The following is a 27,915-nucleotide window of genomic DNA, read 5'->3' as shown; positions in this document are numbered from 1 at the left end:
TGTGAGTATGCATTCAGCATTTTTATTAAACCAATTTTAACAGTACCACGGGTAATGCACTAGGTGTTTGCGCCTCCTTTTCTTTTCTTTTATGCATCCGTTTGGAGTTCCCTGCCTGAGGAGAGCAGCACGCCAGTCTTCCCCTTCGGAGTGAGCGCTTGGCTGATTATTTGTTTTGATTTAACTCCAAACCTTAACCTAACCTAGGAAAAGTATAGTTGTGGCCCTGTCTGCTTATCAGGAGGGTCTGATCTGTTAGCAATCTGTCACATGTTTCCAGGTGTGTCTGTTGAGTCTGGGGAGTCTCCCCACTGTACCCAATGATGGATCTTGTTGGTCAGTGGAGGAAACCTGGCCAATAGCACACCAGAGTTTATGACTGTCTCAGTGGGCGAGGTTTACCGCAATGCACCCTGGGATTGGACATAAATCCTGAGTGAGCATGTGACAGAGCGTCTTTTGACAGGAGCATTAGTCCCAGGAGGAGGTGATGGCTGTTCCTCTCCTGTAAAGTGTGAAGGTGGTCCAGGCAGTCGACCTAGGGACCGGAGGTTGAGCTGAGCTGCAGAAAGGATCCAGAGTGTGCTGACCGAGTGGAGCTGCTGGGCAGAGATCTTCAGGAGAAACGGTGCCGTGAGTACTCGAGTTCTGCCCAGGGGTCTGCCTAGGAGAGAGGGGACCCCTCCAGAAGGTCAAGCGGATCCAGGAGCCAGCTAACCAGTAGTTGTGACAGTGAAAGTGGGTGCCAAGTCTTAACCTCCCTGGCGGTATTCCCGAGTGTGGCTCGGGGTGAAATTTCAGTGCCATTAGCGGTAACCCCGAGCCACACTTGGGGTACCGCCAGGGAGCATTGCTGGATCCTGGTAGAGGTTACTTACCTTGTCCCCGCGATGTGTCACTGCAGCATACGGCGGCCGGATCTTCCGCCCGATGCTGTGAGTCCCGGCTTCCGTCTCCTGCGACGTGACGCTTGCAGGGGGTGGAACCGGCGGCAAATTTGAAAAGTAAAACAAGCAAACACACTTATATATTGTACTCCTATTGGATTACATTACAAAATAAAATAAATTGACATTAGTTTGCCCCCCCCAGTGCCCTTTCCTGCAGTTTTACTATACTTTATATATATATATATATATATAAATAGTATATATATATATATATATATATATATATATATATATACATACACTGTATATATATATATATATAAACACACACATATATATATATATATATTATACACACACACACTATATATATACACACACACAAATATATACATATATATATATATATATATATATATATATATACACTTTAACTTATTTATAGTTATTTATTATATTATAATTTATGATTTTGTGTTTCAAACTTTATCATACCGGGGATGTTATAAAGAACGCACAGTAAAAAAAAAAAAAATCATATGTAAATAGTTGGTTTGGGCTGCTCGTCCTTAAGAATTACTAGCAAAATAATTGTACCGCTTTCAGCACCTAAAATCGGAAACAATCATACCGCCAGGGAGGTTAAAGCCCTGAAGATAGGGAAGTGAAAGGGGGCACCAGTGTGGGTCCTGAAGTGTTCAGCAGTGCACTCAAAGAGTACAGTCAGCTACCTCAGGAAGGAGTACCTCAGGGAGCTAAAAAGGACTTTGATAGTCAAAGGCAAAGTCACAGTGTCAAGTCAGCGTTAACCAGCGTCAGACTTGTATAAAGTACTCAAAATTTCTACTTGAGTAAAAGTACAAGTGCTCGATCAAAAAGTGACTTGAGTAGAAGTGGAAGTGCTCGCAGAAAAAGTTACTTAAGTGGAAGTACTAAAGTATTCAACATTTTTTTTACTTAAATATTGCAAGTATTTTTTTCAAAAAAATTGCTACTTAAGTACTAAAAGTAAAAAGTACCAGTAGTTTTGAAAAAAAAATTCTACTCAAGTACTGAAAGTAGAAGTAGAAGTACTGTGTTATGTAGTTATTAAAGAAAGAAGTCAAAAGTTTGAACATCATATTGTTTTTTATTATTTCAAATGATTTATTCAAATGATTAACCTAAAGGACAATCACAATTCCTTAGGCTGTAACTTTTTGTAAACAAAAAACAGATAAAGTCCCTCCCTTCCCCTTTTAAAGCATCCACCTTTTAAAGCCAGGGTGGTCTCCTTCCTGAGCTTCCTCACTCTCACAGCCAGGCAGATCACTTGAAGTTGAAGGGCCAGGGGTGGAAGGTGGTGTTTTTGGTTCGTCCATCTTTTCAGCTGATCAAAAGGCAGAACAGGAGCATGCGCAGTCTTCTTAATCGCGGTTTGATTTGATTTGCTCAATTGATGATGATGTGCCAGGCCAGCTTCATCAAACCTACAACGCTTAAAGTAAAAAATGCATCAAAAACTACTAACAAAGTGGCTGTGCTAAAAATGCTAATAAAGCGCCTGCAATTATGTATATATATATTCTTCTTGTATTCAAAATCATCGCCCACAGTATCAAAAATAAAGTGACATGTCTGTGCTAAATGCAGTGCAAATTATTCCCACAATGTAAATTTAATTCATATAAAATATATGACAATACCACAATAAAATAAGTTGTGATTGTGAATAATTTAGGTGCAAGTTTAAGTGTGTAAACTAAACTTTATAACGAAAAGTCCATAACTGAATTCCAGTGTGCAATCTAGGAAGTGCTTGTCACTTGCTGTCAGATGCTTCCACCTTTCTTCTGTGATCTGCTCAAGTAAAGTGGTGGACTGGATAGCCTCTCTCTCTGCCTCTCACCTTAGTAGCACTGGCACTGCACTGGTTCAAAAAGCTGTCTATATTATTTTCATTATAAGAACTTGTCAGAACATGCTTCCACCACCTGTCCTTCACACTAGTAGTGCTCATTTGCTTTGCTCAAGTCAAGTGCCACTGCCAACGGCCACTGCAGTGCAGGCACAGCCGCACAGGCAGAGGCAGGCCGCAGGAAGCACAGGCACCACCACAACACAACACTTATGGTCCATGGACCATGGATGGTCGGATAATCATCATAGCCGTCAGTCTCACTCTTCTTGGTTCAAAAAAGCCACCCATGACCCGTGTGTATATAATATATTATTATTTTATATTGATTTGATTCTCAAATGGCACATTTGCCATGGCAAGGATTAGGCCCTCTCCACGGTCCACCTCACTCACCTCATAGAGAAGAAGATGAGATAACGAAGAAAATGCTCCGAGTCCTGCTCCCGCGTCCCGCCGCCCGCGTCACAACTCCTCTCAGTAAGTGCCCTAAGGGGTGGAGTCTGAGTGACACACAACACGTTTAGAGGCGGAGACCTCGAGTGTGAAGACGGCAGCATGGCTCCTCCAGTGCGGTCTTAACTTGATGATCATGACAGTGATTCCGCGGGCCGCGGCACGAGCGAGGCTGTGGGATTGATTGAATTGAGTTGTGCTGCCTACTGCTACAGGCTACCTACTACTACTAAATTGTGAGTCAGTATATTTTATTTCATTTTTATATATAAAAGCGGTATTGTTGAGCACTACTAGCCACTAGATCTCCTGGCTGTCACTTTGTCACATGTTGGGGAATCACAGCGGCTCGGCTCCAGAAGTGGCGGGTGTCCCCGTCATCCTGCCAGGGCCGCCAAGAAGTTCATCACCTAATCTTAAGTTATTAATATCTTATGAGGAGAGGACCTATGAGATTAAGGATTGAAATAATTAAATATATATGGCTTTTTGAACCAGTGCAGTCAGTGCCAGTGCCACCCAGACGCTATCCACCAGTGCCACCACCATTAAGTGTGTTGGTCGGTCACTCGAGCACTGAAGGAGGTGGAAGCATCTGACAAGTGAAGTGACACTTTAGATTTGCACACTGGAATTCATTTATGGACTTTTCGTTATAGATAGGTTTACACACTTCAACTTGTTGCACGCACCTGACCTAACTTATTTCATAACTTATTTTATTGTGATTTATTGTCATATTTTATATGAATTGAATTTACTGTTACATTGTTGGAATAATTATTTTCACTGCATTTAGGCTTTAGCACATTCATGTCACTTTATTTTTGATACTGTGTGGAGTGTGGGCAGGGCACTGGGGGCAACGATGATATTATATCGATTGCACAGGCACTTTATTCGCACAGCCAAGTTGTGTTTGTTAGTAGTTTCTTGATGCACTTTAAGCGCTGTAGCACCATTTATTTGTTTGTTTCATATTTTCTTTTTATTGGAAAGATTTGGTATAGCAGCTTTTATTATACACAGCCTTTATTTTCGTATGCGCTGATTTACAAATGACATTATACACATTTTTTTGAGCTTTATGCAACCTGCCATCTACTGTTCTGGCAGTGGTAATTTTTTTTAAAGTAACGAGTAACTATGCAGTACAAAAAAAAAATACTTGAGTAGAAGTATCGAAATCATCGAAAAAATGTAGTGAAGTAAAAGTAGAAGTAGGAGAAAAAAATTCTACTCTAGGAAAGTACAGATACCGCATTTCGGTACTTAAGTACAGTACTTAAGTAGTTCTACTTCGTTACTATACATCTCTGACCAGCGTCAAGCAGCATTCTCTAGAGCAGCCTTTTTCAACCAGGGTGCCCAGGCACTCTGGGGTGCCTCGAGGTTTCTTCAGGGGTGCCTTGGCAAAATGCCTAAAAATTGCTCAAACTTGTATACAAGTCAGCAGGTGGATGAAGCCTGACTTTTGGTTACACAAATCCACAGGTTTTTATTGTGCACCATTTCAACCTTTCAGCCACTAGTGTCCTAACAAGCAGTGATGTCATCTGTGTTGATAAGAAGGGTGTTAATCACCTGCACAGCATTTTTGTTTGACCTTCCCTTGCCCCTACCTGTCAACACTGGGGTCACATTAGCTGAGTGATGGAGGGATAGAGGACAGAGGGAGCGGAGAAACAATGGAATACGGTACCAGTCTGCAAAAGTGTATTTGCTTGGAAGAATAAATCACCTCTAATGCTGGGCGTCCTACATGTGTCGATGCTGCCGCATTTTGTAAAATTATAAGAATATTTGTTTACATTTTAGAATGGGGTGCCTTGAGACTGTCCACAATTTTAAAGGGTGCCTTGGGATTGTCCATAATTTTAAAGGGTGCCTTGACTGAAAAAAGGTTGAGAAACACTGCTCTAGAGTCCCTGTCTAATTGTGCATAGTTTAGTTGTTGGAGTATCCCACTCATCCCTTCTCCCACCCAAGTTCCTAAATAAACCCTAAAAACCAAAGAAACTGGTCTGGTCCTTGTCTTAGCACTCACACTTGGAGAAACATGTCTAAAGGTACTTTTGTTGCACCCGGTGACCCACGGGGACCCACATCCAGCACCTATGCTGGGAATTGTGCTACATTTGGGGGCTCATCCGGGATTTCACCCTGGGTTACCAGGCCGGTTGCTAACGGCAACGGCCACAACAATTGTGCAAAATCTCAATTTTTGTGTCCAGGACTGTGCTCTGATGTCCAAGCCAAGTGTGAGGCCAGCTGTACAGGAGACAGGGAGAGTGGGATGAAGATTCACCCACATCCAGCACCTATGCAGGGAATTGTGCTACATATATATATATATATATACTGTATATATATATATATATATATATATATATATATATATATATATATATAAAATCCTTTTTATTTTTCCTTCTTTTTTTTCCAGGGAAATCGAGTTAGGAATTTAGGACATTTTTCCAGTCCCTGGTGCTTATCAGTTTATCTGAAGGACTCTTCAACTATGAATCTGAAAGGTATGTGTCACTGCAGAATGTTGTATTATATAATGAAATCTATAAGTTGTTGTACTGTCCCAGGGCATCACTGTGCTCTGTTACCTAACATGTATAAAATCAGGTACAACCTCAGTAGTGTAGGGCTGGAGCTTAGCGATATAGTAAAGGGTTAGTGTTGAAGACTAGAATGCAAATCATACCTTGGGTGGTGTAAGAGGATGTAACTCTTACAGCTGTATACTGTAGCTTGCAGTGTAAACAGCATGTTATGGAGAGCAGATGGAATGTAATAAGCCAGACTTGGTTAAAACAGCAGAGAGTGCCTTGTATTTGTTAGGCACTCAAGAGTGATAATGCACTTGAGAGCCATGGACTTTTTCATGTGAAAGAACTGTATGGGCTAGCAATATCACATGAAGTGAGTCACAATCTACTTCATGCCCAAGAGTATTGGCTCCCATTGGTAAATGGGATGTTGGGGTAGGCTTCATGCACATGGACATTTACACACTCTTGAGTCTTCTAGCTTAAAATGTCTGGCACTTTCCTGCAGCTGAAGAGCCGCGTACAGTGGTCCATATAAGTGAATAGGTGCTTACCTGCAGATACGGTGTATTTACCTAAAAGTGCCACTTTCATGTTCAGGGAAGTATGCAGTACGTGCATTGCTGTGTAAACATTGATGCATAAGCAATCGGTTTTTACATGCAGCCTGTAGGCAGGTTGCCTACTTTAACCTAAGTGGGTGCTGCCCCAGTCAGGAAGGTTAGAGTTAATTATGTTTCCCGGGACTTTTGTGGCTGGCTTCTTGGATATGACCCACTGATTCTGCATATTATAAAAGGGACAGGGGTACAGATCCTGGGGGCTGCTGCTGCTGTTCATAGTCCATTTGGTGGTTGCCGTTGCTGGAGTCCATCCTGTCAAGCCTGCTGCATTATGCCGAGTGCCTGCTTCAGAACACCTGGCTTTAGGAGCTTTGCTCAGCGTAGGGTGGTTGCTGAGACCTGCACTCTGCCCTGAAGGCGCCAGCTTTTGGATACTGCCAAGATAGACTTTGCCAAGTATGACCACAAACCTGAGTTAGTGATTAGTTTAGGAAAAGACTGTTGCCTTTGTTTTACTTCCATTGCAAGTTATTTTAGGTACACTTTCTAAAAGTTTGTCTTTGCCTGGTCTTAAGTTACTAAAGGGATGCAATCCAAGTAACACATTGTCTACAGCTTGGGTCAGTTAAAGCACATTGGGGTATGAAGAAAGCTTCATAAGAGTTAACACAGTGTGAAGTACAAACAAGTGGTTACTAAAAGTAAAAAAAGTTTTCACCAGCAGCCTGTCATAAGCTTGTACATGTGGCAGGTGGGATAGTCTCTTGCAGTGTGGGAGATGTTGTCGGCACCCTCTCCATGAGTGGTCTGGTTCCCATAGCAACGGGAGAAGATCAGCACCACAGAGGTCCTTAACCTGTGCCCAGGTACAGAAGGGGTTGAGAGAGTACATGCATGGAGCCCGCGCCAGGTGAATGACAGGGCGCCATTTTATTACTGGGAGTGAAGTAGCGGAGATACGCTGGATAGGTGCAGAGGGCATTGGCTTAGCATGCTCCTCCTAAATGTAACTAGTGAAGTTGTGGTGTACATTAAGGCTACATTCACACCTGAGCGTAGCGTTTTTCGCGCGTTTTTTAACCGCGATTTTACCGCGATTTTTACCGTGATTTACAGGCGTTTTTTGTGCAGGCGTTTTTGATTGAATAGATACCAATGGAAAACGCCTGTAATCTGCCCAAAAAGAAGCTCATGTACTTTTTTGAGCGTTGGGCGTTTTGTAAACAGCGTCAAAACGCTCAGATGTGAACAGGGGCCATTGAAATGAATAGGATTTGTCTTGTTGGGCGTTTTGAGAGCTGATCCTAGAGCAGAAAAACTCCCCAAAAATGCCTAGATGTGAACGGAGCCTTACAAGAGGATCAGCTAGAGTTCAGCCGTTTGTTTAAACAAAGGTACCTAATGTGTAAATAATTGACCCTGTTCTAAGTGCCCAGTGTAGCCTAGAAGAACCCACCTCAGGGTAGGCCTCCTATGGGACCCACACTTGGTGCCCAATGAGGAGGGGAACATGGACGAGGTAGCAACCACCTACCACCTACCTTTACAAGCTGGAAACGTACAACCATTTATTTGTATGGGTGACCTTACACAGCAAATCTGCACCCCGGTTACAGGAAAGCACCAATTAATTTACTCTACAAGACTCAAGAGTGTAAACGTCCATGTGCATGAGACCACAATGAAGGAAGGAAGCATATGCTGCTGGGGGGATTGAGCAAATCACAGGTTTACCATGAGGCTATATCCAGACATGACTCAAGTTTACCCCCATATTTCCCTCTTCCTTCTGGAGTCTAGAAGGTTACAGAATTTTTTGTTTTTGTTTTGCCTTGTTCCTGTAGTGGGAAACAGTTTGGATTGCAAGCATTTCCAAAGTTGTGAAATTCTTGCAAGGATAACTGCTGGAAGCTCAGTTTTTATTGGTGTAGTTGCTCCACAACTACATCTCTCAAGAGCCACACATTGTGTGGGCAGACTCTTGATTCTTGATTTGCTGGAAAAGAAACCAAGGTATACAGTTGGAGACATTGGAGAGTGACAGAGAGGGGTGGGGGGATAGATTGAATTCTGTGGTCCAGCAAGCAGTGGTAACCATGCTGGTTGGAATTTCAATGCAACAGAGGCAATGTGTTTTCAGTCCAAACAGGAAGTTAGGAGCGCATTGGATTTCTGTCAGGATGGATACGTATTTTGCAATACTTGCAGCATTTTAAAGGAAAATAGCACGAAGAAATGTGCATGTATGTAAGGGTTCCCCATAGGATGGTGGGTCCAACCATGTTGACTCCGGACCCACCGTGTTTAATTGAGTTTTCATACAAAATGATACAACAGCAGTAAGCAGTGTATCAACCAAAACTGGCAATAGAGCATAAAAAGAAAAACCTGGGATAAGCTTGCCCCACTATGGGATGGTCACCTTTTGGACAAACTTCACCATATTGTATCACACTCTCCTTGCCTGAAGCCTGCCTACACACATTTTTCCAGCCCGAGGCCTGTCCCCCAGATTAAAAGACTATCTACTGCAGTTGCATTTTAACACTTTACTTCACAACTCAACAGCACATCTTCTTCACAAAAAAGGAGCCATTATCATGACTTCCTGACAGCAGTCTCTAGTGCAGAACATTGTCATAGCTTCTAACTGTCCCTGATTTCGAGGGACTGTCCCTAATTTGGAACAAAGTCTCTCTGTCCCTCTTTCCTCCTCATTTGTCCCTCATTGTTGTCTTATCTATATAGTTGTATATAAAATGAACTATTTAGCTATTAAAAAGTATTTCCCAGTGCTAAACCTTTCATCCAATTTCTAAATTGCTGAATTTGTTAATTCCAAAAGCCAGTATAAAAGAATAGTAGTGGTAAAAAAAAAATACTTGAGGGTCTAACTTATCATTTTTGGGGGAAAATTCTCCTGAATGGGGCTTGGCAGGGTGTGTGTCCTTCGCCCAAGTACTTTTGATAATAGGTGTCCCTCATAGTTATCTCAAAAAAGTTGGGAGGTATGTATTGTACCTCCATTACAGGACTTCCTGACAGTAGTCTCTAGTGCAGAACATTGTACCTCCATTACACGACTTCCCGACAGTAGTCTCTACTGCAGAAGATTGTATCTCCATTACACGACTTCCTAAACAGAGTAGTAGCAAAACACTAGATACAGTCTCAATGTACCATTGCAGTCATCATCCCAGATGTTATCAGACTCTTTCTACAGGTGTTGCACACATAGGGTATTCCTTCCTTACACATGGGGTATTCCTCACTTACGCAAGGACCATCCTAAACCAAACCACATGACCTGCTAGCATGAAGGTCAGGGGTGGCAAGGTTTCTCATTCTTTCCCTCAAAGTGTCCTTTTCTGGTCACCCTGGTAGGTTAGTCCTGCAGAGAGCTCTCTCTCTCTCTCTCTCTCTCTCTCTCTCCTGACAGCACATCTGTACATCTTGCTGATCAGGTGCGTCCTGCTCCCATGCCCCAACTCCCTGGGTCCCACCCACAGCTGGCATATAAAGGTGCTCTAACTGCACCCACTACATCACCACAGGAGGGGCAACAGATAAAGGGCACTTACACCTGCCAATTTTTTTTAAGTTTGCTCTGACATACACTTTAAGGCATTACGCCCAACACCTTTGGAAACCAGGGATATTCACTATATAGAAAATCTAAATCAGTATGCCCGGTCACTAACATCTCCCACTTTCAAACTAAAGAGTCAGACATAGACAAAGTTAGAAAAGCTAAATAATGATGCAAAATCTTGAAAGTCCAACTGAATGTTCAGTTTAAAATCCTAAAAGCTTTAGATTGATTTACTAAAGGCAAGTAGACTGTGCACTTTGCAAAGTGCAGTTGCACTCTGCAAGTACATTTGCTCCAGAGCTTGGTAAATGAGGAAAAAGCTTCACTTTGCAAAAAGTACCCAATTATGTGCAAGGAAAATAAAAAAAAATATTTTTGCTTGCACATGATTGGATGATGGAAGTCAGCAGAACTTTTGCTCATTTACTAAGCTCTGGAGCAACTGACTACAGTCTACTTTAACTTACAGCTTTCCCTAGGTAAGGATTACCTCAGGAAGCTTAATGACTTTTCACAGCCAAGGGCAAAGTGAAGCATCGGCCTAGCCGTGACTAGCTCAACACAGCGTTACACAGCGTTAACCAGAGTTAACCAGCATTTTTCAAGTCATCCCTGCCGATTGTGCATAGTTCTTTTAAGTTGGAGTATCCCACTCATCCCTTCCCTTATCTAAGTTCCTAATAAAACCTAAAAACCAAAGAAACTTGTCTGATCCTTGTTTGAGGTAAAACACTTGGAAATATTTCACATTGTTTGACTGTTGCTAATGGTAACCCAGGGGAACCCGTATTCAGCAGCTCCCAACATAACATAAGTCTGTAGGAAAGTTATAGAGTCTCAAGCTATGACATATATCTGAACATGGATCGATCATGATGAACTGACGGCCTATCTCATTTCTTGAGGCCCCAAAATGCCAGGACGGTACAAATATCTCCAAATTACCCCTTTTTGAAAACAAGACAGTCCAAGGTATTTATTAGCGAGTTTTTTGAAGTTGTCATTTTTTGTCATATGTTTTGGGAAAATTAAGAATTTATTATTTTTTTTTTTACATACTGTCACATGTACAGTACAGCAATCAGATCCCACTGACTGGTGACAGTATGAAAAAAAAAATATATATATTTTTTTCAGTTTTTTATAATTTTTCATTATATATTTTTTCTTTTTTTTTTACAGTTTTTGACCACACCAATAAAATAGTAACATTGTACTACTCGGGGGACGTGATCAGTGTTTTTTTTTTTTCTTTTTTTTACACATTATGTTTGCTTATAGCAATTTGTTTCATTGTTGTATGCAAGCATTTTACTGAATTAAATTGATTTATTCAGTTTGTTTTGTTGTGATTAGCTTTGACTGGCCAAAACTGATCACATGGCACAGATGGGCTGTGATTGGCCATCCATTGTTTACAACTCTCATGTGACCTGCTGTGATTGGTTACTGCTGTCACATGGTGCAGGCCGGTACAGTGATAAGTAGAGTTGAGCGGACACCTGGATGTCCGTGTTCGGCGGGTTTGGCCGAACTTTAAAAAAAAGTCCGGGTCCATGTCCCGGACTTTTACCGAACTTTTCCCGGACCCCGAACCCCATTGAAGTCAATGGGGACCCGAACTTTCAGGCACTAAAATGGCTCTAAAACACCAATGGAAAGGGCTAGACTGCTGCAAATGGCAGCAAAACGTAGTTAAGAGCATGGCAAGTGCTCTGCAAACAAATGTGGATAGGAAAATAACTTAAAACAACAAAAAAAAAACAGAAAAATAAAACAATGTTCTTCATCTCTGAAGGACGAGGCCCATATGGAGTAGGAGGGAGGTTGAGGTGGTGGTGGATGTGGCGGTGTCATAGGCGTGTGCACAGGGTGTGCCGGGTGTACCTGGTCACACCCTAATCACCTAGGGCACATAGCATTATCGCTCTGTTTGCCAGTGAGGAGATGGGAAAGATCTCCCTCGGACCTTCTCTGCTCTATTTCTCTTTGCCAGCAGGGAGAGTAATGTATCGGGGCCATGTACATGTAGGCAAACACAAGCATGTGTATTTAATATAATATAATGCAATAGGCTGCGCACACCTATGGGCGGTGTAGGTGGAAGCGGCAGTGGAGGAGGACCAGGGCCGGATTAAGAGCATCATGGGCTTGGTGCTGAGGATTTTGAAGGGCCTTAAGGGCTGTGCCTTGGCATGCACCCAGAGGAGGAAGGGTGCAGCCATGCATGCCTAATTCCACATGGGATGCTGTCTCTGAAGCCCATAAACACATCCATGCATCAGCAACTGTCCCTCCTTGTCCGGCCTTCGTGCTGTGTGGGGAGGTTCTGAGGGAGCTGCCTGGGGAAGCGAGCATAGAAGCCAGACTTCTGTGTTTACAAGTGACAGAAGAGCGGTAACAGTGAATATGGCCAACCCGGGGCCTATATAAAGGTAGGGGCCTGGAGCTGCAGCTCCAATAGCGCCTACGTTAATCTGGCCCTGAGGAGGACAAGGTAGCCAACACTGCTTCTTTTCACAAATTTTAAATGAGGGTACACCCCAAAAGAGTGAGAAAGAGCAAAAATGGAACAATGGCTGGGTAAGGTCGGTATCCATCGCTATTCTGCACAAGGTACGGAAAAGTCCCTTGGGATCCATGCCTGTTTCATTTGAATGAACGTGAGCTTGTCCACATTGTCTCTGGACAGGCGGCTGCGCCTGTCTGTGATAACGCCCCCAGCCGTGCTAAATACCCGTTCAGATAATACACTGGCTGCAGGGCACGCCAGCACCTCCAAGGCATAAAGGGCAAGCTCAGGCCATGTGCCCAACTTGGAGACCCAGAAGTTGAAGGGGGCAGACCCCTCATTCAGTACGTCTAGGCGTGTGCACACATACTGCTCCACCATGTTGGTGAAATGCTGCCTCCTGCTAAGACGTTCCATATGAGCTGCTGGTGCTGCTGTTTGTTGTGGCGTGCTGACAAAGCTTTTCCACATTTCGGCCATGCTAACCCTGCATTCTGAGGTGCTGGCGGTGCCCTGGTTGCGTTGGCGACCTCTTCCTCCTCCTCCTCCTCTGCCTTGTGCTTCCACTGTGGCCCCGCTGTCAGGTGGGAATGCCAGCAGCATCGCGTCTACCAGCGTGCGCTTGTACTCGCGCATCTTGCGATCGCGCTCCAGTGAGTGAATTAAGGACGGTACGTTGTCCTTGTAACGGGGATCCAGCAGCGTGGCCACCCAGTAATCAGCACAAGTTAGAATGTGGGCAACTCGGCGGTCGTTGTGGAGATACTGCAGCATGTAATCGCTCATGTGTGCCAGGCTGCCCAGAGGCAACGAAAGGCTGTCCTCTGTGGGAGGTGTATCGTCCGTGTCCTCCGTATCCCCCCAGCCACGCACCAGTGATGGCCATGAGCTGGCCTGGGTGCCACCCTGCTGTGAACATGGTTCCATCTCCTCCTCCAGCTCCTCCTCCTCCTCATCCTCCTCATCCTCCAGAACTGTGCCCCTGCTGGACAATTGTGTCCCTGGCGTTTGCGTGTGCAGGAACCCACCCTCGGAGCCCCTTGCGAATGACTGCCCTGAAAGCCTTGGAAATGTTACCTCTTCATCCTCCTCCTCCTCCTCATCCTGTGCCACATCCTCTTCCATCATCGCCCGAATTGTTTTTTCAAGGAGGCATAGAAGTGGGATAGTTAAGCTGAGAACGGCTTCATCGGCACTGGCCATGTTGGTGGAGTACTTAAAACAGCGCAACAAGGCACACAGGTCTCGCATGGAGGCCCAGTTATTGGTGGTGAAGTGGTGCTGTTCCGCAGAGCGACTCACGCGTGCGTGCTGCAGCTGAAACTCCACTATGGCCTGCTGCTGCTCGCACAGTCTTTGCAGCATGTGCAAGGTGGAGTTCCACCTTGTGGGCACGTCACATATGAGGCGGTGAGCGGGAAGGCCGAAGTTACGCTGCAGCGCTGACAGGCGAGCAGCAGCAGGGTGAGAACGCCGAAAGTGCGCACAGACGGCCCGCACTTTCTGCAGCAGCTCTGACATATCGGGGTAGTCTTTAAGGAACCTCTGCACCACCAAATTCAGCACATGCGCCAGGCAAGGGATGTGCGTCAAACCGGCTAGGCCCAGAGCTGCTATGAGATTTCGCCCATTATCGCACACCACCAGGCCGGGCTTGAGGCTCGCTGGCAGCAACCACTCATTTGTCTGCTGTTCCATGCTCCTCCACAACTCCTGCGCGGTGTGTGGTTTGTCCCCCAAACAGGCAAGTTTTAAAACTGCCTGCTGTCGTTTACCCCTGGCCGTGCTGAAGTTGGTGGTGAAGGTGTTACGCTGTCCGGATGAGGAGGAGGTAGAGGATGAGGAAGCGGAGTAGGAGGAGTTAGGAACAGGAGGCAAACTGAAGCGCCCTGCAATCCTCGGTGGTGGAAGGACATGCGCCAAATTGCTATCCGCCTCAGGCCCATCCGCCACTGCATTTACCCAGTGTGCCGTTAGGGAGATATAACGCCCCTGACCGTGCTTACTGGTCCACGTATCGGTAGTTAGGTGGACCTTGCCACAGATGGCGTTGCGCAGTGCACACCTGATTTTTTCCCCCACTTGGTTGTGCAGGGAAGGGATGGCTTGCCTGGAAAAATAGTGGCGGCTGGGCACGACGTACTGTGGGACAGCCACCGACATAAGGTTTTTAAAACTGTGCGTCTCCACCAGACGGAATGACAGCATTTCAAAGGCCAAGAATTTTGAAATGCTGGCATTCAGGGCCAGGAATCGCGGGTGGGTAGGGGGGTACTTCCTCTTCCTCTCAAGTGTTTGGGAGATGGAAAGCTGAACGCTTCCACGGGACATTGTGGAGACGGTTGGTGACCCAGGTGGTGGTGTTGCTGACAGATCCTCTGTTTGCGGGGTGGCAGGTGCCGGTATCACTACAGATGTGGCTGGAGCGGCCGAGACTGCAGCAGAAGAGGAAGCAGGATGAGCCAGAGACGTTTCTTGGTTTTGAAGGTGTCTACTCCTCTGCAGCTCGTGCTTTGCACTTAGATGCCTAATCATGCAGGTTGTGCTCAGGTTGAGAAGGTTTATGCCTCGCTTCAGGCTCTGATTGCACAGGGTGCAAACCACTCGTGTCCTGTCATCAGCACATTTTCTAAAGAACTTCCACGCAAGAGAACTCCTTTATGCTGACTTTGGTGCACTCGTTCCCTTGCTGCGTTGGGCAGTAGCGGGTGTAGTGTCTAGGGCACGGCCGCTCCGCTCCTGCACCCTGCTCCCTCTTCTGCTGTGCTGGTGGCTCTGTGCGACCACCGCCTCTTCCTCCAAACTACTCAGGTCACCTGCATGACGTTCATTCCATGTGGGGTCGAGGACCTCATCGTCCTCCACATCATCTTCCACCCAGTCTTCACCCCTGCCCTCCTTGTCGGTCTCCACAATGCTGAACGCCGCAGCAGTTGGCACCTGCGTTTCGTCATCATCGGAGACGTGCTGCGATGGTCCTTGCATGTACTCATCTTGAGAAATAAGTGGTTGGGCATCGCTGCACTCAATCTCTTCCACTTCTGGGGCAGGGCTAGGTGGATGGCCCTGGGAAACCCTGCTGACAGAGTCCTCAAAAAGAACAAGAGACTGCTGTATGGATTGGGGCTCAGACTGCTTGCCTGATTTCCAAGGGGGTGAGGTGAAAGACGGTTGGACATTGGCTGCAGGTGCCAACTCTGACCTTTCTGCAGTAGACTGGGTGGAAGACAATGTGAAGGAACTGGAGGCACTGTCAGCAACCCAATCTACTATCTCCTGTACTTCTTCAGGCCTCATCACGCCCTACCAAATACTGCTGCAGGTTCTGTCGCCTACTCACACTTGTGGAAGGTGTTTCACTTGTGCGTGTAGCTGGCACAGATCGACCACGTCCTCTCCTGGCAACAGGAGCTCTACCAGCAATACCACGACCCAGGCCATGGCCCCTATTTGGCGGTCTCCTCATATTTCTGTAATTTATGATCTTGCCCTAGAAAGGTGTTTATTGAATAGCGGAACAAAACAACAACAGTATCGCACGGGTGTATCTGACAGTCAAATATGCAAACTATGCCGCAATTTAAAGTTTTTTACCCCAAAAGGGTGTATATTGAATAGCGGAATAGGAAAAAGGATAAAAAAACGGTGTATCTCACACGTACAAACACAGACTAGGCCCCGACTAAAATTTTTTGTACCCTAAAGGGAGGATGAGGAAGAGGAGTAGGAGGAGTTGGGAACAGGAGGCAAACTGAAGCGCCCTGCAATCCTTGGCGGCGGAAGGAGATGCGCCAAACAAATTTAAAAGGTGTATCTCACACGTACCGATACAGACTATGCCGTAATTTAATTTTCTTACCCTCCAAAAGGGTGTATATTGAATAGCGGAATAGGAAAAATGTTATAATACGGTGTATCTCACACGTACAAACACAGACTAGGCCCCGATTACAATTTTTTGTACCCTAAAGGCAGGATGAGGAGTAGGAGGAGTTCGGAACAGGCAGGAGGCAGACTGAAGCACCCTCAAATCCTCGGCAGTATGAGATGCGCCCCAAAAAAATTGGAAAGGTGTATCTCACACGTACCAACACAGACTATCCCGCAATTTAATTAATCCCCAAAGGTTTTTATTGAATAGCGGAATAGGAAATATGATCCAAAAAAGTGTATGTATCTCACACGTACAGAAGCACACTAGGCCCCAATTACTATTGTTTGTACCCCTAAAAGGCTGGATGAGGAGTAGGAGGAGTATGGAACAGGCAGCACCCTCAAATCTTCAGAAGTATGAGATGAACCCCAAAAACTTGGAAAGGTGGATCTCACACGTTCCAACACAGACTATCCCGCAATTTAATTGATCCCCAAAGGTTTTTATTGAATAGCGGAATAGGAAATATGATCAAAAAAAGTGTATGTATCTCACATGTACAGAAGCACACTAGGCCCCAATTACTATTGTTTGTACCCCTAAAAGGCTGGATGAGGAGTAGGAGGAGTATGGAAGAGGCAGCACCCTCAAATCTTCAGAAGTATGAGATGAACCCCAAAAACTTGGAAAGGTGGATCTCACACGTACCAACACAGACTATCCCGCAATTTAATTGATCCCCAAAGGTTTTTTATTGAATAGCGGAATAGAAAATATGATCAAAAAAAGTGTATGTATCTCACACGTACAGAAGCACACTAGGCCCCAATTACTATTGTTTGTACCCCTAAAAGGCTGGATGAGGAGTAGGAGGAGTATGGAACAGGCAGCACCCTCAAATCTTCAGAAGTATGAGATGAACCCCAAAAACTTGGAAAGGTGGATCTCACACGTACCAACACAGACTATCCCGGAATTTAAATGATCCCCAAAGGTTTTTATTGAATAGCGGAATAGAAAATATGATCAAAAAAAGTGTATGTATCTCACACGTACAGAAGCACACTAGGCCCCAATTACTATTGTTTGTACCCCTAAAAGGCTGGATGAGGAGTAGGAGGAGTATGGAACAGGCAGCACCCTCAAATCTTCAGAAGTATGAGATGAACCCCAAAAACTTGGAAAGGTGGATCTCACACGTACCAACACAGACTATCCCGCAATTTAATTGATCCCCAAAGGTTTTTATTGAATAGCGGAATAGGAAATATGATCAAAAAAAGTGTATGTATCTCACACGTACAGAAGCACACTAGGCCCCAATTACTATTGTTTGTACCCTTAAAAGGCTGGATGAGGAGTAGGAGGAGTATGGAACAGGCAGCACCCTCAAATCTTCAGAAGTATGAGATGAACCCCAAAAACTTGGAAAGGTGGATCTCACACGTACCAACACAGACTATCTCGCAATTTAATTGATCCCCAAAGGTTTTTATTGAATAGCGGAATAGGAAATATGATCCAAAAAAGTGTATGTATCTCACACGTACAGAAGCACACTAGGCCCCAATTACTATTGTTTGTACCCCTAAAGGCAGGATGAAGAGTAGGAGGAGTTTGGAACAGGCAGCACCCTCAAATCTTCAGAAGTATGAGATGAACCCCAAAAACTTGGAAAGGTGGATCTCACACGTACCAACGCAGACTATCCCGCAATTTAACTGATCCCCAAAGGTTTTTAATGAATAGCGGAATAGAAAATATGATCAAAAAAAGTGTATGTATCTCACACGTACAGAAGCACACTAGGCCCCAATTACTATTGTTTGTACCCCTAAAAGGCTGGATGAGGAGTAGGAGGAGTATGGAACAGGCAGCACCCTCAAATCTTCAGAAGTATGAGATGAACCCCAAAAACTTGGAAAAGTGGATCTCACACGTACCAACACAGACTATCCCGGAATTTAAATGATCCCCAAAGGTTTTTATTGAATAGCGGAATAGAAAATATGATCAAAAAAAGTGTATGTATCTCACACGTACAGAAGCACACTAGGCCCCAATTACTATTGTTTGTACCCCTAAAAGGCTGGATGAGGAGTAGGAGGAGTATGGAACAGGCAGCACCCTCAAATCTTCAGAAGTATGAGATGAACCCCAAAAACTTGGAAAGGTGGATCTCACACGTACCAACACAGACTATCCCGCAATTTAATTGATCCCCAAAGGTTTTTATTGAATAGCGGAATAGGAAATATGATCAAAAAAAGTGTATGTATCTCACACGTACAGAAGCACACTAGGCCCCAATTACTATTGTTTGTACCCTTAAAAGGCTGGATGAGGAGTAGGAGAAGTATGGAACAGGCAGCACCCTCAAATCTTCAGAAGTATGAGATGAACCCCAAAAACTTGGAAAGGTGGATCTCACACGTACCAACACAGACTATCTCGCAATTTAATTGATCCCCAAAGGTTTTTATTGAATAGCGGAATAGGAAATATGATCCAAAAAAGTGTATGTATCTCACACGTACAGAAGCACACTAGGCCCCAATTACTATTGTTTGTACCCCTAAAGGCAGGATGAAGAGTAGGAGGAGTTTGGAACAGGCAGCACCCTCAAATCTTCAGAAGTATGAGATGAACCCCAAAAACTTGGAAAGGTGGATCTCACACGTACCAACGCAGACTATCCCGCAATTTAACTGATCCCCAAAGGTTTTTAATGAATAGCGGAATAGAAAATATGATCAAAAAAAGTGTATGTATCTCACACGTACAGAAGCACACTAGGCCCCAATTACTATTGTTTGTACCCCTAAAAGGCTGGATGAGGAGTAGGAGGAGTATGGAACAGGCAGCACCCTCAAATCTTCAGAAGTATGAAATGAACCCCAAAAACTTGGAAAGGTGGATCTCACACGTACCAACACAGACTATCCTGCAATTTAATTGATCCCCAAAGGTTTTTATTGAATAGCGGAATAGGAAATATGATCCAAAAAAGTGTATGTATCTCACACGTACAGAAGCACACTAGGCCCCAATTACTATTGTTTGTACCCCTAAAAGGCTGGATGAGGAGTAGGAGGAGTATGGAACAGGCAGCACCCTCAAATCTTCAGAAGTATGAGATGAACCCCAAAAACTTGGAAAGGTGGATCTCACACGTACCAACACAGACTATCCCGCAATTTAATTGATCCCCAAAGGTTTTTTATTGAATAGCGGAATAGAAAATATGATCAAAAAAAGTGTATGTATCTCACACGTACAGAAGCACACTAGGCCCCAATTACTATTGTTTGTACCCCTAAAGGCAGGATGAAGAGTAGGAGGAGTTTGGAACAGGCAGCACCCTCAAATCTTCAGAAGTATGAGATGAACCCCAAAAACTTGGAAAGGTGGATCTCACACGTACCAACACAGACTATCCCTCAATTTAACTGATCCCCAAAGGTTTTTATTGAATAGCGGAATAGAAAATATGATCAAAAAAAGTGTATGTATCTCACACGTACAGAAGCACACTAGGCCCCAATTACTATTGTTTGTACCCCTAAAAGGCTGGATGAGGAGTAGGAGGAGTATGGAACAGGCAGCACCCTCAAATCTTCAGAAGTATGAGATGAACCCCAAAAACTTGGAAAGGTGGATCTCACACGTACCAACACAGACTATCCCGCAATTTAACTGATCCCCAAAGGTTTTTATTGAATAGCAAATATGATCAAAAAAAGTGTATGTATCTCACACGTACAGAAGCACACTAGGCCCCAATTACTATTGTTTGTACCCCTGAAAGGCTGGATGAGGAGTAGGAGGAGTTTGGAACAGGCAGCACCCTCAAATCTTCAGAAGTATGAGATGAACCCCAAAAACCCCAAATATCATTCAGCTCTGCTGCAGGCCACAATTTAATTTTTTTTTTAACCCAAGGCTGTATATTGAATAGTGGAATAGAAAAAAAGTGTATGATTTTTGAAACCACTCAATATTAGCACATGTGAACTGAACACAGCAGTGTATGATCAGTCAGCACAGCACAGCTGAAGGAAAAACGCTGCACACAGTGCCTGATAGAAAAATACTTTTCTCCCTCCTCCTCAGTGGTCAAAAAAGATTGTGTTCACTGCACCCCAACAAAATTGTGTTCACTGCACCCCAAAAAGATTGTGTTCACTGCACCCCAAAAAGATTTTGTTCACTGCACCCCAAAAGATTGTGTTCACTGCACCCCACACACAGCAAAATGGATGTGGACCACTGACACCTGCCTATCTCCTATCCCACCCCACACAGCAATATCGATTGTAGTTTGTAGAACACACTGACCCTAAAAATCAGCAGACTCTCTCCCTAAAAGAATTGATAAGATCGTAGATCGGTCACTGAAAACCCCACCCCACACAGCAATATCGATTGTAGTTTGTAGAACACACTGACCCTAAAAATCAGCAGACTCTCTCCCTAAAAGGATTGATAAGATCGTAGATCGGTCACTGCAAACCCCACCCCACACAGCAATATCGATTGTAGTTTGTAGAACACACTGACCCTAAAAATCAGCAGACTCTCTCCCTAAAAGGATTGATAAGATCGTAGATCGGGTGACTGCAAACCCCACCCCACACAGCAATATCGATTGTAGTTTGTAGAACACACTGACCCTAAAAATCAGCAGACTCTCTCCCTAAAAGGATTGATAAGATCGTAGATCGGTCACTGCAAACCCCACCCCACACAGCAATATCGATTGTAGTTTGTAGAACACACTGACCCTAAAAATCAGCAGACTCTCTCCCTAAAAGGATTGATAAGATCGTAGATCGGTCACTGCAAACCCCACCCCACACAGCAATATCGATTGTAGTTTGTAGAACACACTGACCCTAAAAATCAACAGACTCTCTCCCTAAAAGGATTGATAAGATCGTAGATCGGTCACTGCAAACCCCACCCCACACAGCAATATCGATTGTAGTTTGTAGAACACACTGACCCTAAAAATCAGCAGACTCTCTCCCTAAAAGGATTGATAAGATCGTAGATCGGTCACTGCAAACCCCACCCCACACAGCAATATATATTGTAGTTTGTAGAACACACTGACCCTAAAAATCAGCAGACTCTCTCCCTAAAAGGATTGATAAGATCGTAGATCGGTCACTGCAAACCCCTCCCACACAGCAAAATCGATCGTAGAAAACTGACCCTAAAAATCAGCAGACTCTCTCCCTAAAATGCCTACAACTCGCCCTGCCTAACACACTCCGACCTGTCCCTCAATTCTATGCGGACACAAATGAGTTTTGCCTGCCTATCTGTCCCTAATCAGCAACCAGCACGTATGTGTGCTCTGTCCCTGAACTAGTACACAGCAGAATGACGCAGCAGCGGCGCTGCCTCAAACTTATAAAGACTTGGTCACATGCTTCAGACGGCCAATCACAGCTACTAATACATTTGTAGGCATGGCTGGGATGGCTTAGGCACACCAGTTAAACGCTTGTTGATTGGCTGTTGAAAGCCCGCCATGAAAAGCACGCCAATGCATGCAAAACCCGGAAATAAAATGACGGAACACGGATTTTATACCCGAACATACAGTAATGTTTTCGGGTCCGTGTTCGGGTAACAAAAATCCAATTATTCGGTACGAACAGGAATAATACAGTCCGTGTTCGCTCAACCCTAGTGATAAGTCATCGGCTGAGTCTGGTGGATGCAGCCATGAAAGGGCGCGATCCAAAAGGACATCATATGACGTCTACCCGGATTAACGAGAGGCCAGCCCCGGTGTCATTCCCCCATAGGCCAGGCGGAAACCAGTCAAGCACGTTTTTAAGCAGTTTTTCTCATGCCAGGAGAAAAGGCATTCAGGTGAGCTAAGCAAACACTTAGTGTGCATGAGACCTTCAACTTACATTGGGCTTTAACTGCTTGCCGACCGCCCACCGCAGATTTACTGTGGCTGGCTGGCTTGGCTGCGTGAAACAACGTAGCACTACGTCTGTCACGCACGTGGTGCTGAGGGGCGAGCGCACCCCGGCGGCGGTGCGCTCCCGCCCCCACTAGGCAGTGGAGATGCCGATCTATGGGACCAGTGGCCACGTTTACCACCGGGCACCCGTGACCACTCCCCGCTGAGAGAGAAGAACGGTCAGCTGTTGTAAACACAGCTGACCGTTCTTCTCTCTGAAATGATCACAGAGTGCCTGTGATCCTTCTTTATAGGATCACAGGTCTCTGTGGTCATTTCACAAGTCCCACCTCCATACAGTTAGAAAACACTCCCCTAGGCTCACACTTAACCCTTTGATCACCCCTAGGTTAACCCCTTCCCTGTCAGTGTCATTATTACAGTAACAGTACATATTTTTAGCACTGATTACTGTACTAATGTCACTGGTCCCCCCAAAAGTGTCAAAAATGTCAGTTAGGGGCCCGATGTGTCTGCCTCAATGTCGCAAATCCCGCTAAAAATCGCAGATCGCCGCCATTACTTGTAAGAAAATAAATAAAAATGACCTAAATCTTTCCCCTAGTTTGTAGACGCGATAAACTTTGCGCAAACCAATCAAATTACGCTTATTGCTATTTTTTTTTTTTTTAAACAAAGATTTGTAACAGAATATAAATTGGCCTAAAATGATGAAAAAATTAGATTTTTACAATTTTTTTGGGGAATGTAATATAGAAGAATGTGAAAAATATTGTTTTTTTTTTTTTTTTCAGAATTGTCGCTGGTTTTTTGTTCATAGCACAAAAAATAAAATTTTCAGAGGTGATCAAATACCACCAAAAGAAAGCTCTATTTGTGGGAAAAAAGAGCATCAATTTTAATTTGGTACAGTGTCGCATAACTGCGCAATTTTCTGTTAAAATAACGCAGTTCCGAATCGCAAAAAAATGGCCTGGTCATTAAGTGGGCAAATCCTTTTGGTCCAGAACTGGTTAAAGTGGTTCTAAAGCTTTGTTTTTGTTTTTTGTTTTTTCATTAAAATAACAAATACTTACCCGCTCTGTGCAATGATTTTGCACAGAGCAGCCCCGATCCTCTTCTTCTGGGGTCTACAGCTGGCGCTCCAAGCCCCTCCTCTTCATCCGGTGCCTCCAGGGAATCCCGGGAATGCAGGCAATGCTCCCGAGTCCCGCTGCTGCATCCATTGATATAGACAGTGGGACCCAGCCCCACTCCCTGCTCCCGTGTCACTGGATTTGAATGACAGCAGTGGGAGCCGCGGCACTTGTGCACATCGCTGCATCAGATGGGCTCAGGTAAGGAGGATCTTGGGGACGGCTGCAGCAGAGAAGATTTGTCACCATAATGCATAGATTGCATTAAGGTTAAAAACCTTAACCACTTTAACTCTGCTCACTGTGCCTCTACTGCGGCACAGTGGCTCGTTATCGTCCAGCGATGTAGACCTACGTCGCTGGACTCCTCCCCCTGTAGGCAGCGCTCCCGCTGTTTTCATTCACAGCAGGAGTCGGGCCAGGGGAGGAGCGGGCTGATCTCCTAAGTGACAGGGAGTGACAGATCGCAGTGTTCAGCACCTGACTCACTCAATCTCCTCCCCCCCACACGTCAGTAAGCACCAGGCATACATTAACCCCTCCCTCTCCAATAAAATTAACCCCTTCCCTGCCAGTGTAATTTTTACAGTAACAGTGCATATTTATAGCACTGATTACTGCAGTAATGTCACTGGTACCCCCAAAAGTGTCAAAAATGTCAGTCAAGGGTCCGATCTGTCCGCCACAATGTCGCAGTCCCGCAAAAAAATCGCAGGTCGCCGCCATTACTCATTAAAAAAAACCCACCAAAAATGACAGAAATCTTTCCCTTAGTTAGTAAACGCAATAACTTTTGCGCAAACCAATCAAAATACGCTTATTGTGATTTTTTTTACCAAACATATGTAGCAGAAAACAAATTGGCCAAAAATTTAACAAAAATTAGATTTTTACATTTTTTGGGGGGGGGGGGGGGATTTCATATAAAAAAATGTTAAAAATATTGTTATTTTTTCAAAATAAATGCTCTTTTTTTGTTTATAGCGCAAAAAGTAAAAATCGCACAGGTGATCAAATACCACCAAAAGAAAGCTCTGTTTGTGGGGAAAAAAGGACGTAAATTTCGTTTCGGTACGGCGTCGCACGACCGCGCAATTGCCAGTTAAAGTCGCACAGCGCCGAATCGCAAAAAGTGGCCTGGACGTAAGACAGCAAAATCCTCCGGTGGTAAAGTGGCTAAGGCTTTAGAAACACTTTAGAAAAAAAAAACTTGTATAATCAAAAGGATTTAGGCCTGATATTTGCAAACACCCAATTGTGACCAGTCCTCAGTCCTTTTTATTCTCACGCATCAAAAACACCACACTATACATCCCGTAACATCCTACCAAGTTACAGGTCCACTTTAAAAACTAGATTGCATGTTTGTATTATGTTTTTTTAAGCATTAACTGAGTCTCGGAAATGTGCTTGTCATTTTGTTTTCCTGTAGTAGAAACAATTACATTCGGATAATTGGTTAAGTATTCGAGAGGAACCTGTGGTAGGGAGGCTGGATTTATCTCTTCCACTGAAATTTCCCCCAAGGGAACTTTCTAGGAGTCTGTGTTTACTTTCACTACCTTGTGAGAAAATAAAATGCGTAAAAGAAAGATATTTTCGGCTGGCGTGTGTGCGCTACGGCAGCCTAAGCAAACAATTAAAGCACGTAAAATAAAATATGTTTTGGATTTAGTCGAGCCTGTTTTGTGCTGCGTATATACATTGAGATTACGGCAGGCACAGGATTTCTCATAATCGAAGTACGCCGTACAGCTGTTGGCATTTTTCACTTGGCGAAAGCTTTATGAAGACAAACACACGTATTATGATTGAGCTTAAAGAACAGCGAGCAGTTTAAATGCGCAATTAGTTAACATGTAAACCGTTTTCCAGAACAGAAGCCAAGCGACTTGATGAAGCCAAGTTGAGCCTTAAATTGACTCGCTCCCGTCTTAAATACTCTCTTGCATCAAAAAGTCTTCATTAAGACTCTGGCACAGATATAAAAGCAAGAGATTTAGGAGCATGTGTTTGGAGAAGGGAAATGGCCTTTTGGGAAAGCACAGAACGCTCCTTGGGGGCTCATAAACACGGAATGACAATTTACGATGTATTTGAAATCAACAGTCTTGATCCATAAACTGTGCGCTATGGGTTGTTAAAAGTTGGAGGTAGCATTGATGCCTGTACATAATGGTTGTTTGTGCTGCAGCACTCCTCAGTGTACCGCTGCTACTGCTGCTGCTGCTGCAAAAAAAAAAAAACAACAAGAAAAAAAATGATTTAATTAAAGCGACACAAAATCCAAGGTAAGAAAAATGAAAAGCTTTTGTATGTAGAGTGTGGTAAAGCTGCTTTCATGTAGTTGCAAATCCAAGAAAAGAGGCCATGTACATTTTTCCTTGCTTTGACCTACTTGTTATATCACTCAGGTCATAATGAGCCATCCAATGAGAGTGGCCCAGTAGAGATGGTGCATTATATCTTCAAAACTTTCTAAACAAAGGTCCAGTTTATTGTCCCTCAGACTTTAGGAGGGCTAGACTGTGGCCAGTGAGAGCAGAAAATGCCATGACATCAGTAGGAGTAAACAATGTCTCAGCCTTGGTGGTCAGTGGGAGTAAAAAAATTACATGGCACCTGTGGTCTATAGGAGGGGTAATAGCGGCCCAACATTGGTATTAGTTGAAGGAACAGTGCCCCATCTCTGGTGTTGGAGCAATAGTTCTCCACCATTGGAATTAGTTGGAGGAATAGTGCCCCATTGTTGGTATTAGTTGTAGGAATTGTGCCCCTTCGCTGGTATTAGTTGGAGGAATAGTGTCCCATCACTGGTATTAGCTGGAGGAATAGTGCTCCATCCCTGGTGTTGGAGCAATAGTGCCCCATCATTGGAATTAGTTGGAGTAATAGTGCCCCATCGTTGGTATTAGTTGGAGGAATAGTGCCCCTTTGCTGGTATTAGTTGAAGGAATGGTGCCCCATCACTAGCAATAGTTTGAGGAAAAGTGTCCCATCTTTGGTATTAGTTGAGGGATTAGTGTCCCATCATTGGAATTAGTTGGAGAAATTGTTTCCCATCACTGATATTAGTTGGAGGAATAACAGTGCCCAATTGTTTAGATCAGTGGGAGGAATTATGAACTATTTTTGGTGTCAGTGGAAGGAGTATTGGTGCCTCATATCAGTGCTCGGAAGAGTGCCATAAGGGCCAAGTAAAGGCAAGCAAAAGGCCGCAGTTTGGCAACCACTGTTTTAGAGTTTAGCGCATTAGTCCCTGATTTTAGTCCCGGTTAGACCACTATCTGCATGGAGTTTGCATGTTCTCCTTGTGCTTGTGTGGATCTCCTCTAGGTATTTTGATTTCTTCCCACACTTCAAAGACATGCTGGTAGGTTAACCACTTGCAGCCCACCCTATAGCAGATTGACGGCGGCGGCAAAGTGGCTCCTCTATCCTGACTGGCCGTCATATGATGTCCTAATGAAGTAGGCTCTTTACCATGTGACCAGCTGTGTCCAATCACAGCTGGTCACATAGTAAATAGGAAGGGGCGTTGATCGGCTTTCCTCAGTTCGTGCCTGACAGGCATGAGTAGAGGAGAGCCAATCTGTGGCTTTCCTGAATGGGGGGGGGGTCTGTGCTGGTAATCAGAGCATTTATTACCAGTGCAGACCCTTGGGGGTGCCAGTAGAGCCACTAGGGATTGCCCACATATGCCCATCAGTGATGCCCACCCATGACCACCAGGGATGCCCACCCATGGCCACCAGGGATGGCAATCAGGGCTCAGGGGCCCTCCCCATCAGAGCTGCCCATGATTGCCCTCTATCAGTGTCACTCCCACCAGTGCCCATCATTGCAATCTATCAGTGCCGCCCTCCAGTGCCCGTTATTGCCCACCAATGCTGCCTATTAGTGCCCATCAGTGCCGCCGATCAGTGCCACCTATCAGTTCCCATCAGTGCTGCATATTAGTGCCACCCCATCAGTGCCACCCCATTAGCGCCTGTCAGTGTGGCCTCATCAGTGCTCATCAGTGCAGGAAAAACGTATCTATTTACAACATTTTATAACATAAACAAAAAAACTTTTTTTTTTTTTTTTTCAAACTTTTTGGTATTTTTTATTTTTTTTGTCTAGCAAAAAAGAAAAAAACTTGCAGTGATCAAATACCACCAAAAGAAAGCTCTATTTGTGGGAAAAAATTACATAAATTTGGTTTAGGTACAGTGTTGCATGACCGTGCAATTGTCATTCAAAATGCAACAGCGCTAAATGCTTAAAATTGGCCTGGGCAGGAAGGGGGTGAATGTGCCCTGTATTGATGTGGTTAATTGACTCAAATGAGTGTGCCCAAGATGGCTGTATCACCTTCTAAGTACTTTTAGGCTCCAGTAAGAAAAGTATTATAGAAATACAAAGTAATTGTTATTTCAGCACAAAGCTTTTGGTGCAGGTGACATAAAGAAGGGTTTTCTACATTGGCACAGGCACCATGCAGA

The 27,915-nt window shown here is 44.4% G+C and overlaps 1 protein-coding gene across 3 annotated transcripts in view; it reads left to right on the top strand.

Moving 5' to 3' along the window:
• The window catches only part of PKHD1 (PKHD1 ciliary IPT domain containing fibrocystin/polyductin), a 1,006,139-nt gene that overhangs the window by 908,605 nt on the left and 69,619 nt on the right, over nucleotides 1–27,915 (top strand). For all 3 annotated transcript variants that reach the window (XM_082249887.1, XM_082249888.1, XM_082249886.1), the window contains exon 62: nucleotides 5,690–5,777. In XM_082249887.1, the coding sequence (XP_082106013.1) occupies nucleotides 5,690–5,777 (88 nt within the window). The remainder of the gene's footprint in view (nucleotides 1–5,689; nucleotides 5,778–27,915) is intronic.

This window comes from Pelophylax lessonae (assembly GCF_965119305.1).
Source record: "Pelophylax lessonae genome assembly, chromosome: 3".
Classification (NCBI taxonomy): Eukaryota; Metazoa; Chordata; class Amphibia; order Anura; family Ranidae; genus Pelophylax; species Pelophylax lessonae.
Note: the sequence above shows the minus strand (reverse complement) of the source record. Positions and strands in the feature narration are given on the sequence as shown.